We start from the raw sequence: 12,666 nt of genomic DNA, 5'->3' as shown, positions 1-12,666 counted from the left end.
CCCAAAGGGGTCGCAACCCACAGGTTGAGAACCGCTGGCTTAGCATAATACTCTCCAGTTCCATCCATGCTGTAGCAAATGGTAAAAGTTCCTTTTTTTTCATAGTGGCATAGTATTCCATTGTGTAGATGTACCACAGTTTTTTAATCCACTCATCTGCTGATGGACACTTAGGCTGTTTACAAATCTTAGCTATGGTAAATTGTGCTGCTATGTACATAGGAGTGCGTATATCCTCTCTGATTGGTGTTTCTGATTTCTTGGGATACATTCCTAGAATTGGGATTACTGGGTCAAATGGGAGTTCCATTTTTAACTTTTTGAGGAAACTCCATATTGTTTTCCAAGTGGCTGCACTAGCCAGCATTCCCACTAGCTGTGCACGAGGGTTCCTTTTTCTCCTCATCCTTGCTAGCACTTGTCCGTTTGTTGATTTGTTGATGATAGCCATTCTGACAGGTGTGAGATGGTATCTCGTTGTTTTGATTTGCATCTCTCAGATGATTAGTGACTTTGAGCATGTTTTCATATGTCTCTTGGCCTTCTGCATGTTCTCTTTTGAAAAGTGTATATTTATGTCCTTTGCCCATTTTTTATTGGATCTGTAATGTCTTTATTGTGCATTTCTCCCTTGCTGACTTTTATTTGCTCAATTGATTTCTTTATACTGATATGTTTTCATTCCCTCCTCATTTTCTCTTGTTCTTTAAGGTTACTATAGGAATTCAATATAGCATTGTAAAGTTTCAACATTCTGTTTTAAACTGATATCAGTATGAATTCAGTTGCATACAGAAAACACTTCTTTGTAGCTTAACCACCCCATATTTTATGTTGTTGATGTTACAAATGTACATATTTGTACCCATTAGCAGATTTCTAATTTTTATTCTACCTTTTTATCTTTTAAATCTCATGAAATATAAAATTACACTAATACTGATTTTTATATTTGCCCATATATTTACCTTTAGATCTTTTTAGATATTTGTATAGCATTGAATTACTCTTAAGTGTCTTTAAGTTTGAAAGACTTTATTTAGCATTTTTTTATACAGTGGTTTCTAGTATGCTAGGCTTGCTCAGCTCTTTCTGGGAATGTTTTACTTCTTTGTTTTTGAAGAGCTGTTTTGTTGGATGTATAATGTTCATTTAACATTTCCCCCCCAGCACTTTAACTGTATCATCCTTATGAATTGCAGGGTTGCTAGAGGTATATCAGTTGATAACATTACTGAGGCTCTCTTGTATGTGGAAAGTCATTTCTCTCTTGCTGCTTTTAAGAGCTTTTTTATCTTTTTACTCCCCTGTTTTTGGCTTTAAACAGATTACATGATTACTCCTACTTTCTGAGAGTTCATGCCACTAGCTTTTAAAAAAAAGCCTGTGTTACTACTTATTTTTACTAATCAAAAGAAATCTTAACAGGGCTTTTGTTTTTATGAAAATAAATCTTATTGTACTAATGTAGGACTTTCATAAAGGTAAGGTGGTATACTGCGGACTTGGAAACTGGAGGATACTCTTCTCTTCACTTTACACTATTTCCATGTAGGAGAGGTTTCAAGGTAATCCTCTTTGGATAGCAGGGGAACCTGTAATGTATCTTAATGTGGGTCCCTTTGGGTGCTTCCTCAGTTTTGGGAAGGTGAGGAAATTATTTCTGTATAAGCTATTTGCCTTTTTTGATCTATTTTCTTTTGAAATTACTATAATGTATGTATTTTGATACTTGGTGGTCTCTCTTATGTGCCTTAAATAGTGTTCACTTTTCTTTAGCTTTTTATTGCTTCCTTTTTTTTACTCCTCAGACTTGAAATTCCAAATGGCTTGTCTTCAAGTTCAGTTTCTTCTGTCTATTTGAGTCTGCTGTTCAACCCCCTCTGGCAAATTTTTAGTTCAGTTATATTTTCATCTCCAGAATATCCCTTTTGTCTTTCATGTATATGTCATTTTGCTCATATTTCCTAGTCCATCTTTATTTTTTTTTGTATTTTTGTTTGCTCTTAAACATATTCAGCGCATTTGTCAAGTAAGTTTGATGTCTGTTTCTCCAGGAATGATTTCTGAAAATTTATATTGTTCCTTTTATGGGCCACAATTCCCTTTTTCTTTTTACAACTTTTGTTGAAAATTGGGCATTTGAAAAAGTGCCTACTTCCAGGTTTTGCAGACAGGCTACTTGCTAAGGAAGACCTTCATTAATAAATTCAGTATGAAGCCTTAAGATAGATCATCAGGGTCTTTTCTAGGCATGTGTTTTCCTTGACTTCTCTGTGTAAAAAGGCAAATAGCTTTTTTTTTCTTGTTCCTCTTTTACATGATTGCTTTTAAATGTTTTAATTCCTCCTTAATTAACAATTAGTAATTTGTCCAAGGAGTCTTGTGTATCTATTGTCCCTTTGTGGTTTTCATTAAATATGCCTGCTCTTTCCTGTGGCTTTCTTTATCCTGGGTTCCAAACCACTTTTGGTTGTTTTATTTCCAAGGTAGGTCACGTCACACAGACCAATTTTCTCAGGCCTCTAATGGACAGGCTATACTGTTACAAATTCAGTCCTTACTCTCTTCAGTTTACATGAGAGAACTGGTGATCAGCCCACTGCTTCTTTTAAACTGCGCTAGCAAGATAAGGAATAGAAATAAGTGAGTAAAAATACAGGGAAATCACTTAAACCTTTTGAATGGAATTTCCTTGGTTGCTATAAATTTGGGACTAGTTCCTAGAGCAGGGTGGATGCCAAAACCAGCAAAATCTCTGACTCAAAATTATTCTGCATGCCAACCCTAATTTTTTGAGAACATGTTACGCCTACTTGATACCTTGAAGAAATAATAAAATGCATTCGAGCAACAAAAACACAAAATATGATGATGAAAAATACATTTTTTAATGTATACATGTACACAGATAGTTTGACAGAAAACTTTATGACTCAGTTTGATATTATCAGTGGGACTTTTCCTGCTGCATCACTGATGACAGAGATTTTACCTCAGGTTTATATTTTGTGACCTTCAGAGATATGCATGAGCTACTACTTTCATCCGTCAGGCTACTCCTATTATGAGACTTAACAAAATTCATCACTGAGAACAAAGATTCACAAGCGTATGTTGATGAAAACATGGAGAGTAACGCTGTTGCAAAGTTGTTTAAACAGAAAAAATTTTCTGGAATGTATTCCAAGTCCTCAATAGTTCGTTTTCGACACTTCTCTCTGGTACTCCTGTCTCTAATCGCCTTTTTTCAGTGTTTTCCAAGTCAACTCTAAGGTCAATAAATTTCTGCTTCCAAATTGAGCTACTCTAAAATTCAATCAACTGCATTTCAAAGGCATCAATATCTATCCATGAAAACATTTGTAAGTTTAGTTCCTCCAGTTTCATGCTGTCTGGAAACCTCATGAATTTTGCTGTCTTTTCCAGTTCTCTGAATTTTGCAAATCTTGAGAAGAACTGCTCAATAGTTGACTCGATGATGTTTAAAAACTGCTTTTGAAGGCTTTGACAGTCTGTTCTGTCATCTTTTGGGAGGTCTTTGGATGTGCCTCTTGAGGTTTGGGAAATATCTAAATCTCTCACCATCCACATCCCTCTTAAAGACTTCCAGTTTCTTTTCAAAAGCCTTTATGTAACCAAACATAACATCAAGTATCTTGCCAGTTCCTTGTAATTTAACATTTAAGTCATTCAAATGTTCACAAAAATTGTAAATGGAAGATTATAAGAGAGGGATGGCACGTGTGCCAGGGGTTGCCCACCCCGTCCTAGAGCCTCATATAAAGTTATTTAACAAGCTTTTAAGATTCATAATCTACATCTTGCTGATGTCACTCCTTATATAAACCTTTTGAAACTAAAAAGTTAGGAAAATGTTACAGTAAATCCATTCAGAATTAAAAGTGTCAATTTACTGCAGTTTTAAATTTTATTTAGATTTGTATGATATAAAACCTAGAATCCTATATAATAAAAGCATATTATGCAAATTGTCCCCTCGACCAGGAGTTGTCTGGGAGTTTGACCAGGGGGCGGGCCGGCCAGGTGAAGGGAGGGAAGTCCTGGCCTGCAGCCACTAGGTACCCTACCAGTGCACTAATTTTGTGCCCTGGGGCCTCTAGTTAGGACAGTGGTTCTCAACCTTCCTAATGCCATGACCCTTTAATACAGTTCCTCATGTTGTGGTGACCCACAACCATAAAATTATTTTTGTTGCTACTTCATAACTGTAATTTTGCTACTGGTATGAATCGTGATGTAAATATCTGATATGCAGGATGTATTTTCATTGTTACAAATTGAACATAATTAAAGCATAGTGATTAATCACAAAAACAATATGTAATTATATATGTGTTTTCCGATGGTCTTCGGCAACCCCTATGAAAGGGTCGTTCGACCCCCAAAGGGTTCGCAACACACAGGTTGAGAACCGCTGAGTTAGGATTTAATGGTGTATTATTTAACAGATTTTAATAGCATTTCTCATGTATCTTGAATAATTTTTTATTTAAATTAAAAATTATTTCTACTTACAATTAATAGTAAAAAGCCTATCCCACTCCTGACACCAAAAAAAAAAAAAAAATAGTAAAAAGCTTGCTCTTTCCTGTTTTTTGTTCATATTTTCTTATTATCGTGGCACTTGGGCCCAAGCCAATGTGGCTCAGTTGGAGCATCCTCCTGTACATCAAAGTTTCATGGGTTTAATTTCCAGGCACATGGGTTCAGTTTCAGGGCACATACCCAGGTTGTGGTTTTTGATCTGTAGTCAGGTCAAGTACCTGAGGCAACTGATAGATGTTTCTCTCTCTCATCAATATTTTATTTCCTTCCTTTTTCTCTAATTTGAATAAAAAACATAACCTTGAGTGAGGATTAAAAAACCCCACAAAATTTTAAAAATGTGGCATTTTGGAAGGCGAGATTTGAAGATATTTCTTCCACACTTATGCTTGTACACTTGATTTTTGTATTTATGTAACTTTTCCATTTTTCATTTTTACATATGTAAATGTTTTTAGCTACATCACAACCCCTGCCTAATTCCTGTTTATGAGATACTATTGGCCCGGTGCATGAAATTTGTGCAGGGAAGTGGTGGGGGTTCTCCCTCAGCCTGGCCTGCACCCTCTCCAATCTGGGACCCCACAGGTATCGGGCTAAACCACAGTCGGACATCTCTCTCTCAGTCCGGGACCACTGGCTCCTAACTGCTCGCCTGCCTGCCTGCCTGATCTCCCATAACCACTCTTGCCTACTGGCCTGATCGCCCCAATCCCCTTCTGGCCTCATCACCCCTAACTGCCCCCCACCCCCTTGCTGGCCTCTTTGCCTCAAACCGCCCCCCCTGCCGGCCTGCTCTCTCGCAACTGCTCCTTCTGCCGGCCTGATTGCCCCCAACTGCCCACCCCCCCCGCCCTGCCAGCCTGCTCACCCCCCAACTGCTGCCCCCTGCCGGCCTGATCGCCTCCAACTGTCCCCCCCTGCCACCTGCTCACCCCTAAGCACCTCTCCCTCAGCCCCACCACCATGGCTTTGTCCAGAAGGATGTTCAGAATTTCTCCCAGTCTAATTAGCATATTACCCTTTTATTAGTATAGATACTTAGTATATGTGGGATATGAACAAAAAACCAGTCTTGCCCCTATAATCTCTGTAATTGTAACCTTAGCGTGGTTTTGTTTCAAGGGATGCAAGATAAGTTTTAAGTCTCAATGAATAAATATATGTATGATCATATAATAAAAATATTTTCAATTCTTTTTAAAGGTAACTTTATTATTGAATTTTCTAATTCTGACTTATTTTAGATATTAACTTTTTTATTTCTTTAAGGAAAGAATTAACTAATTATAAACTATGTTGCAGGGTTGGCTAGTGGATCTCATCAATAAATTTGGATCATTAAATGGGTTCCAGATTTTGCATGATCGTTTTATTAATGGATCAGCATTAAATGTTCAAATAATTACAGCCCTTATTAAGTAAGTTATATTTTAAAGTTAATATTTAGTGTAGTATAAAACTTACTGCCTTAAAATACACTGAAATTTTTCAAGTAGTGCTTTCTATTTTAAAGTGTAATCACTTGAATTTTTTCTAAGTATTGGAAATATTAGTTCAGTTTTGATAAAATTATTGGACATTACAGAAATTTATGTTTTCCTTATTTCAGACCATTTGGACAATGCTATGAGTTTCTCAGTCAACATACAGTGAAAAAATACTTTATTCCAGTTATAGAAGTAGTCACACAGTTTTTAGAAAATTTAACTGAAGAAGAATTGAAGAAAGAAGCAAAAAGTGAAACAAAAAATGATGCCCTTTCAATGATTATTAAATCTCTGAAGAATTTAGCTTCAAGGATTCCGGAACAAGATGAAACTGTAAAAAAATTAGAAATTTTTCGGTTAAAAATGATACTTAGGTAAGATATATCCCTCTATAACAGGAAGGCTGGGGAGTGTTGGGGCTGGGGCCGGGAGGTCGGGGGGGGGGGGCGTAAGAGATCAACCGAAGGACTTGTATGCATGCATATAAGCATAACCAATGGACACACAAGACACGGAGGGGTAGGGGAGGCCAGGGGAAGGTCAATGGGGTTAAAAAAGGAGACATATGTACTACTATTTATAATACTTTAAACAATAAAATTTTAAAAAAAGAATCAGAAGAATTGGATGAAGACTGAAAAAAATTTAGAAATTTTTCGCTTAAAAATGATACTTAGATAAGCTATTTCCCTCCATAAATAATTATTTGCTTTACTTTTTATAATAATACTTAATCCTAATTTCTCTTCTAGATTGTTGCAAATTTCTTCTTTTAATGGAAAGATGAATGCATTGAATGAAATTAACAAAGTTATATCTAGTGTATCATATTATACACATCGGCCTGGTAATCCTGAGGAGGAGGAGTGGCTGACAGCTGAGCGAATGGCCGTAAGCCCCTTTGATTTTTCTTTTAAGAATAAGAACCTGCTTAAGGCAAACATGGTGGACACCAATTGTTTGTAGAAACAATAACAAAAACTATTCATTGACATTGGGAGATTGATTCATGATCATTAAACCATTAAACTTTACAATAGTGATAAAAATTGATTTATTAGAAATGATAGGTAGCTTTAGTTAATATTTTTGTTTTGGGTTTTTTTACTTCAAGTATTTTTATTTTTAATTTTAATTACAGTTGACGTACAATATTTTATTAGTTGCAGGCTTACACCCAGTGATTACACATTATATAACTTACTAAGTAATCATCCTGATATATCTTATACTCATCTGACCCCATACATAGGTATTACAATTAAATGCTATATTCCCTGTGTTATATTTTACATCTTCATAACTATTTTATAACTACTAATTGTACTTCCTTGGTCCCTTTACCTTTTTCATCCACTCCCTCCCATCTGGCAGCCGTCAAAATGTTCTCTGAATTTATATAGTAGTGGCCTGTTTCTGATCAGCTTGTTTTTTTATTTTGTATGTTTAGATTCAGTTGTAGAGACATATATTTATTGCCATTTATTATTCATACTTTTTATCTTTTTTTTTCTTCTTGAAGAAGACCCTGTAACATTTTATACAGGGGGGAGGGACCCCTTCGGGAATGTCCCACCCCCCATTTAAACATCCTTCACACAGTCCTGGACTGCTGGCTCCCACCCACTCGCCTGCCTGCCTGCCTGATAGACCCAACCACTTCTGCCTGCCAGCCTGATCACTCCCTAACCACTCCCCTGCCAGCCTGATCACGCCCCCAACTGTCCTTCCCTGCCGGCCTGATCTCGCCTCTTACTGCCTTCCCCTGCTGGCCCGATCGCCCCCAACTGCCTCCCCTGCTGGCCTGGTCATCCCATCTGCCCTCCCCTGCCGGCCTTCTTGCGGTAGCCATCTTGTGCCCACATGGGGTCGGCCATCTTGTGTGAGGATGTGATGGTCAATTTGCATATTACCTCTTTGTTATGTAGGATAATGGTTTGGTGGTGATGAACTCCTATAGCTTTTTCTTGTCTGGGAAGCTCTTTATATGTCCTTCAATTTTAAATATCTTCATATTTAAATCCTTACTTATAGAACTTCTGTGCAGCTAGATTTCAGGTTATTCTTTGGTTTAGTTGTAATTTTGATGTGGTTGTAGGGGGATTTCAATATCATATTTACCTACTTTCCCATCTTGACAAGCATTAATTTACTATTGTTTAATATAGGTGTTTATATTGTGATTATCGTTTGGTGGTATAGTTAAAATAAAGCAGATACAGGTGATCTTCAGAATAGGTGGGTAGATTTAAAATTTAGTGAATAAATTGTCACCTCAGTTTAGTTTTAAAATGGGGATTACATTAAAAAATAACATTCATGGATTAATATTTTATTTTAATGACTGCATTTTTAAAATTACTGCTCTATGGCTATTGAAATTGAAAGAAAACTATTTACCATAAATATTCACATATTTACAAATGTGTGAATTTTTGTTGGGGCAAAAGTAGGCTCACACCCGTTTTTGTAGAAAGTAATACAATAAATAATAACATAATGTTTTGCATACTCAAAAACTATGAACCTACTTTGCGCAGTCTGTATTTTACTATTGAAATGAATAGCATGCAGTATACCACATGAGTTACTCAATAATATTGTTTGAGTGGGTAGTGTATGCCAGCACTTGGGTTATGTCTATGAAGAATAAGCTCTACATTAAAGAGGTCTATAGCTTAATAGTGTAAAAGATAAAATGTAATAAAAGTAATAAGTTTTGAAGACACTGGATGGTAGTGAGAAATAGTATTACTGTAGACCAGTGATGGCGAACCTATGATACTCATGTCAGAGGTGACACGCGAACTCATTTTTTGGTTGATTTTTCTTGTTTAAATGGTATTTAAATATCTACACTAATAAAAGAGAAACATGGTAATTAGCCTACGACCGCTACCCTTCCCATTGGCTAATCAGCATATCCTTATGCAAATTAACGTGTCAGCCAAGATGGCGGCCGGCAGTTATCCACTGAAACGAACAGGGAGGCTTGTTTGCTCCAGTGATGGCGAACTCCAAGGTTCCCCGCCTGACTTGCCGGCCTCTCAGCTGCAAGTCTAAGCAACTATGTTGCAAATATAGAAGCTAAACAAAACCCCAGAAACCGGCTTTTAGTCAGCTGGGCTTCCGCCAGCCGGACCGCAACATTGTATCAAATACAGAAGGTAAAGGTCAGAAACCTGCTTTCAGCAGTGAGGCCTCAGAGCTAAAGCTGGCCCAGAATAGAAAAAAAGAAAAAGAAAACAAGGAGCGGTTGGGAGCTTTAGTCACCCGCCAGCCTGAAAACGGCCCTCAGCCCCTCAGCCAGGCTCACCAGGCACCCCAGTGGGGACCCCCACCCTGATCCAGGACACCCTTCAGGGCAAACCAGCCGGCCCCCACCCATGCACCAGGCCTCTATTCTATATAGTAAAAGGGTAATATGCCTCCCGGCACCGGATCAGCGGAGCAGTGAGGCTCCCGGCACCGGGATCAGTGTGACAGGGGGCAGCGCCCAAACTGTGAGTGAGTGACAGGAGGCGGGGCCACAACCTCCCTATCTGCTCTGCTCTGTTCGTGACAGGGGAAGGCGCTCCAACCCCCTGATCAGCCCTGCTCTGTGCCTGATAGGGGGGAGCTCCCCAACCCCCTGATCGCCCTGAGGCTCTGTGTGTGACAGGGTGCGGCGCCCCAGCTCCCTACCCCCCTCCCCCACGGGCCCTGCTCTGTGTGTGACAGGGTAGAGCCATAACCTCCCCATCGGCTCTGCCCTGAATGTGACAGTGGCGGTCCCCCAACCCCCTGATCGGCCCTGCTCTGTGGGTGATAGAGGGTGGCGCCCCAACCCCTCTCCACGGGTCTTGCTTTGTGTGTGACACGGTAGAGCCATAAACTCCCCATTGGCCCTGCCCTGAGTGTGACAGGGTGCAGCGCCCCAACCCCCTGATCCGCCCTGCTCTGTGCGTGACAGGGTACAAAGCCCCAACCCCCCTGATGGGCCCTGCTCTGTGCGTGACGGGGTGGTGCTGCAACCTCCCCATCGACCCTGCCTTGAGTGTGACGGGGGCGGTCCCCCAACCCCCTGATCGGCCCTGCTCTTTGCGTGACAGGGGCTGGCGCTGCAACCTCCCCATCGACCCTGCCTTGAGTGTGACTGGGGGCGGTGCCCCAACCCCCCAATCGGCCCTACCCTGAGTGTGACTGAGGTTGGATCGCAATCTCTTGATCTGCCCTGCTCTGTGCATGACAGGGGGCGGCGCCCCAACTCCCTAATCGGCCCTGCTCTTACCCTGACCAGGGGCTGCACCTAGGGATTGGGCGTCCCCTCTGCCACCCTGGAGCAGGCCTAAGCCAGCAGGTCGTTATCTCCCGAGGGGTCCTAGACTGCGAGAGGGCACAGTCCGGGCTGGGGGACCCCCCCTCCCCCCCGAGTGCACAAATTTTTGTGCACCGGGCCTCTAGTATAAAATAAATATCAAAAATATAAGTCTTTGTTTTACTATGGTTGCAAATATCAAAAAATTTCTATATGTGACACGGCACCAGAGTTAAGTTAGGGTTTTTCAAAATGCTGACACACACGCCATCACTGATGTAGACCCATGTCCTGACTCAGTGATGGGGTCAAGTTTTATGTATGCAATGTTCCTTTATGGAGTGTCCATACTAAAACTACTCAAAATGCCCTTGAATTTTGATAGTTTCAGAAAATGAGAGTATTCAGAAACTTTGAAGCACTTTGTTATTCCTGTTACTTTTTTTTTGTTTTTTTTTTTACACAACATTGTTTCTAAAATTAGAAATAATACATAAATTGTCCAGTTATCTTAAGAAGTGTACTAAGATATGTAAATATATGTATACTTACATATGTATATATTCATGTCATATAATAACTGATAATTTATTAAAGGTTAACTATGGTCTAGGCACCATTTTAAGCATATCACAAATAAAATCTCATTTAATAATCAACACTAATAATATTTTTTCACACTAATAATAATTTTAAGAATATGTCAAACCTGTGAATGGAGGAAGAAAACCTCCCCCAAATTAATCTATAGGCTTAGTAAAATAAAATACTAATCCAAAAAGTCTGAATGTTTTCAGAAATAAACAGAATGGAATTGAAAAATATTTTTTAAATATTTTGATTGTGGTAATTGTAGAGACACTGTTATGGGTTCACTCAGCATGATAGACCACCAACTCAGAATTTAAATTTAAGAGCCTTTATTAAGCTGGCCAGCTGACCACCGTCACAGCACCCTGCTGAAGCAAAGGCTGAACTGCAGCCCAGACTGAAAAAGTTACCGCGTTTTTATCTGCAAAAACCACAAAGTTACAAAGCCTTGTTTACACTTTTCCCGACACAGTATAGCATTATCACCTTCCTATCTATGTTTTCCTGGAACAGAGAGCACAGCATATTGAGGAGGGACCATGAGACCATATCTCAAGGCCTGACCTGATGTCAGTACCTTCCTATCTATGTGTTTCAGGAACAGACAGCACAGCGTGCCCCGTCTGGCCGAAGTGCCAGATATGCAGCCCAGTACAACACATGCAGTTACTAGTATAAGAAAAAATATATTGAGGTTTGATCTCCCTGTTTTGCCCTTTTTTTTCTTAATAAGCTTATTTTTAGTTTCTGTATTCTTTACTCAGTTTTTCCAGTGGCAACTTCATGGGAAAAAAAATGGTAGGACAATATTACAACTATGATATTGACATTAACACAATCAAGATACAAAATATTTACATGACCACAGAGATCCCTTGTGTTGAACTTTATAACCATATCCACTTCTTTTCTGCCAATCACTTTCTCACTCGTACATCCACTAATCTAGTCTTTATCTCTATAATTGTACTTAGATATATTTATAGGAACATTTCTCCTGAAGATTTAAATTCCATGCAATTATTTATTGATTTTGTATTAAAACAAATAAGTTAATTACATTAATTGGGTTATAATTTGTAAACGAAACTACATTTTTTAGTATAATTTATGAGCACAAATAAATTTTTTTAACTTTTTGTTTGTTAATCAACACCCAAGGATATTTTTTTCATTGCTTTTTAGGAAGGGTGGGAGGAAGGGTTGGAGAAAGAGAAAGAGAAAGGAACTTCATTGTTAGACACATAGAATGATAGCTTCCTCCACAAGCCTGGACCAGGGCTGGGTAGCAAACCTGCAGCTCAAGGTATCGTACATGCCATTGGCCAGGAATTGAGACCCTTTGGTGCACAGACCAGCGCTCTAACTACTGAGTGACACTGGTCAGGATGGGTTTTTATTTGTTTAATGTTAGTTAGAAATCGGAACCATGTTGTTATTTTCATTTCTTTTTAGTTTTATTTAGGTGTAATTGAGATACATGTTTGTATAAGTTTAAATTGCACAGCATAATGACTTAGGTTTATTGTGAAATAATCACAAATTTAGTTAACTTCATCATCTTCTGCAGATACAAAAAAAGAGACCAAAGGGCTTTTTCTTGTGATGAAAACTTTTAGGATTGTTGTCAATACTTTCAATTGTATAAAAATAGCTGGTTAACTTTAACCATTATGTTATACATTATATCCCCAGTACTTATTTTTCTCAGAACTGGAA

General features: G+C 38.8%; 1 protein-coding gene across 3 annotated transcripts in view; it reads left to right on the top strand.

Annotated features, from left to right (window-relative positions):
• LOC139000635 (ubiquitin carboxyl-terminal hydrolase 9X) overlaps positions 1-12,666 on the top strand; it is a 272,439-nt gene that overhangs the window by 93,001 nt on the left and 166,772 nt on the right. For all 3 annotated transcript variants that reach the window (XM_070402776.1, XM_070402777.1, XM_070402775.1), the window contains exons 7-9: positions 5,875-5,990; positions 6,182-6,433; positions 6,812-6,950. In XM_070402776.1, the coding sequence (XP_070258877.1) occupies positions 5,875-5,990; positions 6,182-6,433; positions 6,812-6,950 (507 nt within the window). The remainder of the gene's footprint in view (positions 1-5,874; positions 5,991-6,181; positions 6,434-6,811; positions 6,951-12,666) is intronic.

This window comes from Myotis yumanensis, unplaced genomic scaffold (assembly GCF_028538775.1).
Source record: "Myotis yumanensis isolate MYYU_CA2020_CCGP unplaced genomic scaffold, mMyoYum1.0.hap1 SCAF_24, whole genome shotgun sequence".
In the NCBI taxonomy this organism is placed as follows: domain Eukaryota; kingdom Metazoa; phylum Chordata; class Mammalia; order Chiroptera; family Vespertilionidae; genus Myotis; species Myotis yumanensis.
Note: the sequence above shows the minus strand (reverse complement) of the source record. Positions and strands in the feature narration are given on the sequence as shown.